We start from the raw sequence: 5,310 nt of genomic DNA on the forward strand, positions 1-5,310 counted from the left end.
TTAGCACAACCACAATGAAAGAAACTAACATGGTCCTTAACTGAGACCTTATATTTATGTGCTAACAATAACCCTGCAAGATAAACTATGATTCCCATTTTACAGATGGAGAAAATGAGGCTTAGAGAGACCAAGTAACTCACCCACAGTCATGCCATTTAGGAAAAGAACCCAATTTTATCTCCATGTCTAGCCACATTCTTTCTGCTTCTTTCCAAATGAAATCCCCAGATGTTTCCTTGGTGGAATGAAAGGATTTTAAATCTCTCCTGTGGAAATGGGTAGCTTTGCAAATCCAATCCAAATAGATGTTATTTAAAAAAAAAAAAAAATGGGGAGAATTTGCCGGAATTTGAAAGCACTTATTGAAGCAAGGAAACCACTCTAAATTTCCTTTTGTGACTTCTTCGGTGTTAAGGAACCATATTTTCCAAAGTTCAAAGAAAAAGATGAGAGAGTAAACAAGAATTATTGGCTTAAAATTTGGATTCACAAATGGAATGGCTTACCTTTGGTATTTGATCTAAAGTAATTTTAATCACAATTGTGGCCTCTAGGAGAGAGGAAAAATGAGCATGAACACATTCAGTAGAAACCCAGGGGATCCTGGAGAGTCAGGATTCAGTCTGGAATGTTGTGTGTACCCACGATTTATGCATTTGCAGGTGGAGGCCAGATAACCTCTGGGGTGGTTCCTTGGGTGTAATCTATCTTGTTTTCTGAGACAGGGTCTCTCACTGGCGGAGGATTTAGCAATGAGGCCACGCTGGCTAATCAGTAAGCATCAAACATTCACTCCCCCTTGCCTACCCAGCACAAGGAAGGACTGTAGGCACTCATGGCCACGCCTGGCTCTCCCCACCCCACCTCTGCCCCATGGGCTCTAGGGATTGAATCGAGGTCTTCATTCTTCCAAGGCAAGCACCAAAGAATTATCTCTCTATCCCCTACCTAGAATATTCTTTAACAATGTTGCCATTCATGCCAGGCGGTGGTGGCGCACGCCTTTAATCCCAACACTTGGGAGGCAGAGGCAGGCGGATCTCTGTGAGTTCGAGACCAGCCTGGTCTACAAGAGCTAGTTCCAGGACAGGCTCCAAAACCACAGAGAAACCCTGTCTCGAAAAACCAAAACAAAAAACAATGTTGCCATTCAAATTCTCATTTTATACACGGGAAGATGTAAGAAATTGTAAGAAGATTGTAAGAAGAAGAGAGTTAAAACTGGACCCTGGGTTCTCCCCTTCATTCACACCATCCCAGAATCTTTTTAGAGTACATTTCTTTTTTTTTTCTCCCACTTGATTCAGCAAAACAAAAAGAGAATGATCAAAGAAACATTAAAAAAAAAAAAGTCAGGACACCAAGAGTAAAGAGATCGTGAAAAGAGGTGAAGAAGGTAATTGCCTTCTGGAGGCTGGAATTAGCAGCCGGTCTTATCTGAGGCACTTAGAGAGTGTAAGCAGGTAGTTAAAGGCTCAACCACTTTCTGAGATCCCCAGCCCAGGCAGGACCTGGAAAGCAAGGACTAACTTCCAAGGAAAAGTCCAGTGGAGACAAAGGTGTGTGCGTTTTGTGCTCCACCTGGTGGGAAGGGAAGATCAAAAGGAGATGTCAGCTGGGGGCTTGTGGGGGTTTGTGGAGGGACAGCTAGAGACATGGCTCAGTATTTAAGAGCACCAGTTGCTCTTCAGAGAATCCAGGTTTGAGTCCCAGCCCCACATAGTTAATTTAACAACCACCTGTAACCCCAATTCCAGACGTTCTGACGCCCTCTTCTGGCCTCTGTGGACATTGCACAACGTGGAGTGCAGACACATTATAGGCAGGCAAAACACACAAACATTAAAATAAATAAAAATCTCAAAAAAAAATTTAAAAGATGTCATTCATGGTCCTCAGAGTCCAATTCCAGGAAATCTGATACCCATATCCTGAATTTGTGTGTGTGTGTGTGTGTGTGTGTGTGTGTGTTGTTCCAAGAGTTTTTTTTATTTTCTTGGGCTTTGAGACTTTCAAGATCTTTTTTGTATGTATAAAGTAAATAGAATTTCCCATAGAGGTGGAAGGAGGTTTAAACCCCAATAGCAGCAAACATGCTTACTTGAAATGGGAAGCGGGGTCATTGGTGTCCTAGCCCCTCCACAATCCATCTCAACTTCCCTCTCTCCTCTCACCTTCCTGCTCTCTGCCTCCACCCTTCCTTTCCTTCTGTCCCAACCCCTTCTCCCTCCTCTCCCCCCCTCCCCTCTACTTCCCTTCCCCAGACAGAAGTAACAAACTAGCTTCTTTCCCTGACCTCAGACACGGTAGGCTTAGGCTTCCCTCCTCTGCATCCAGGTGTCTGCTAACACTGTGCCCCTGGAGCTCCACTTCTCTCTACAAACTCCCCAAAGTCTCCCTGCAAGGGGACAGCTCCCTCCTTCCCTAAATGGCTTTTGGAGGTCAGCTGTTAAGATGTGGAAAAACGGTGTGTGTGCGTGTGTGTGTGTGCGTGTGTGTGTGTGTGTGTGCGCGCGCGCGCACGCGAGTGTATGTGTGTGCGCGCGCGCGAGTGTATGTGTGTGTGCGCGTGCGTGCGTGCGTGCGCGTGTGTTGATACCAGACTGGAAAATCTTTGAAATTTAAATAAGATGAGGCATTGTGGCACTTGTTCTTTTCAACCTGGTCTGTTTGGTGAAGAATATTATCACTACTGATAGTAATGGGGATTTCTCACTAGGTCTGAAAGTTTCCCAAGAAGCCTTGGAAATTTCAAAGCATCCCCAACCAGATCTCAGTTTGATTCCCATTGTCTAGCAGATGTTCACACCAAAAAGCGGTTAGGGAACCGGCTACATCTCAGGCAGCCCCTGGCGATCTCCTGTAGTAGAAGTGAGAACGCAAGAAAAAGACAACATCCATGCTCACACTGGTTAAGCAGGAATTGGACAAGCTCACAGCGCTCCACGTGTAAATTAGAAGCCGGTGCCCTGGGGACATTTCTCTTTATACAGAGCCCTGACACCCGACACAGCTTGCTCTGAGGAGTGATAGGCAGAGGAGAAGCTGGTCTCCCAGCTGCATCCGGGACCCTGCAGCAGGCCTGTGGAATATTCGCTGTATTCTTCCCTAAACCTTTCTATTCAACACTTTGCCTTCTTCCACTACCACACACGCCTCTCCCACAAGATTGGAACCACAGGCCTTCAGTTATCATAGTTTCAGACAGTCCTCTGCTTAGGTGATGTCACTTTCGTTTGTGTAGTGAGCACTGGTTCCCCCACCACACACATACACCTGTTTCTCTCCCCCATAAACCTGTTGAAAGAATCCTAGAACCCTATCCCAGTACCTCACGGGAACCTTCTTTAGGGGAAGGGGTGATGGGGAACCTCCTTTAGCCAGTCACCTTTAAGAGGCCAGATTAGGGTATGACCTTTTGGGTACCCAGAGAAAACCACCAGCACACCCAAGGCTCTCTCTCTCTCTGATTCCCGCATTATATACCTGAAGCTGGCCTTTTTGCTCCTGTTCCGTGAGTTTGGCCCTTATAATAAAGAATCATAACTGGAATCTTCTGGAGTTAGCTTGGGATTATTTGACTTGCGTTCTCACCCCTCTTTTAAAATCTGGCACCCAACATGGGGCGTGGGGACCAGTCTTCCTCTTTCGGGACCCCCGGAGCAATCACATGGTACATTGGGCACTGACTCTAACCCGCCAGCTCTAGCCAGCGGCTCGTGATTGACAGCCGCAGCTGAGTCCTGAGCACTCCACCCTGAGAACGGGAAAGCAGCGTGGCCCTCCACACGCTGCTACCTCTCCAGCCAGGGACCCCTGAGTAATGTCTCCCTCCCTGCTCCAGGCTTCCCCAGCACACCTTCATTGTCACAAGGGTCCTGCATCACCAGCGTGTGGCTTTGTCCTTCCCAGACCTGTAACCTAGAGTGAATGGAAACAGCCACTCTATGGAGAGGGATCCTGAACCATTACTTTGCAGGCCGGACAGCCAGGCTTGTCACAGGCCAGTATATTGCAGGCATGAGTCAAAGACCACAGCATAGTTCTGGTCGGGGGGGGGGGGTAATTATACTCCATGTTCTTTATCAAAACTACCAAATGTATGTGGTAATTATAATTAGCATGTCTACAAAACCAAAACAAGGAGATATAATAATCATGTGTTTAGTAATAGCTAATTGTTCTCTATCACTAATTCATCTGGATTTCCCTCTTAGCCCTAATTAGCACAACTTCTTCATGGCTTATTATTTATTTATTTATCTAGGTTGTTGAGGTAGCACCTTAGCTTGGTCTAGCTCTGGCTGGCCTGGAACTTGTACTGTGCTTCTCATGCTTCAGCTTCCCCAGTGCTGGGGTTACAGGGTGCATCACCACACCTAACCCCTTTTGAATGCCTTCATTTTGGTCTTTGGGGTTTGTCGTTTTGTTTTTTGGAAAGGGGTCTCACATAGCTCAGGGTGGCCTTGAACTTGCTAAGTAACTAAGGATCACATTGAAGTTCTGATCCTCCTGCCTCCACCTCCCCAGTACTTGGACTATGGGTGTGAGCCAGCATGACCAGGTTGTGCAGTGCTGGGAACAGAACCCAGGACTTCATGCATGCTGGGTGAGCATTCCGCCAGCTGAGTCACATCTCCATCCCTCCTCTTTTGAATTCTAATGAACACTTTAAGAAATCTCTGCTGGTGTTTGATAGATGGTTAATGCCAAAGGCCACAGATTTTTGTGCTCTTGAAGCAGGAGAAACACTCAACTGCATTGATAATTTCTAATCATACATTGCCACCAACTCTTACCTTCAGGTTCATAGTCTCTCTCTCCTTCTCTTCTTCCCCTCCACTCCCCTCTCTCTATCTCTATCTCTCTGGTATTTTGAGTCCACTCTCAGACTCACAGCTGTCCTCCTGCCTCAGCTTCCTGAGTGTTGGAATTCAGGAGTGGGCTACTACATCTGGTTCAGATTCTGTTTTGGCTGCTTTCCTCTCCTCCTTGTTTAGTGGGATGGAAATGAGGCAGAATGCCTCATAGTGGCTTGTACAAGAAGGCCCATAATGTCTATGTATCTATCTACGTATGTATGTATGTACGTATGTATGTATGTATGTATGTATGTATCTATCTATCTATCTATCTATCTATCTATCAGTCTATCTATCTATCTATCTATCATCTATATATGTGTCTGTCAGTCTATCTATCTATCTATCAGTCTATCTATCTATCTATCTATCATCTATATATGTGTCTGTCAGTCTATCTATCAGTCTATCTATCTATCTATCTATCTATCTATCTATCTATCTA

The 5,310-nt window shown here is 45.6% G+C and overlaps 1 protein-coding gene across 5 annotated transcripts in view; it reads right to left on the reverse strand.

Moving 5' to 3' along the window:
* Positions 1 to 5,310, reverse strand: part of Fbxo16 (F-box protein 16) — a 52,962-nt gene that overhangs the window by 11,354 nt on the left and 36,298 nt on the right. Inside the window, exon 9 of one of the 5 annotated variants that reach the window (XM_026783264.1) lies at positions 35 to 553. The exons of the other annotated variants lie outside the window; for them this stretch is intronic. Coding sequence (XP_026639065.1) covers positions 539 to 553 — 15 coding nt within the window. The 3' untranslated portion in view covers positions 35 to 538. Of the gene's footprint in view, positions 1 to 34; positions 554 to 5,310 lie in introns of those variants that run through there. 5 annotated transcript variants of the gene reach the window in all.

This window comes from Microtus ochrogaster, chromosome 17, assembly GCF_000317375.1.
Source record: "Microtus ochrogaster isolate Prairie Vole_2 chromosome 17, MicOch1.0, whole genome shotgun sequence".
In the NCBI taxonomy this organism is placed as follows: domain Eukaryota; kingdom Metazoa; phylum Chordata; class Mammalia; order Rodentia; family Cricetidae; genus Microtus; species Microtus ochrogaster.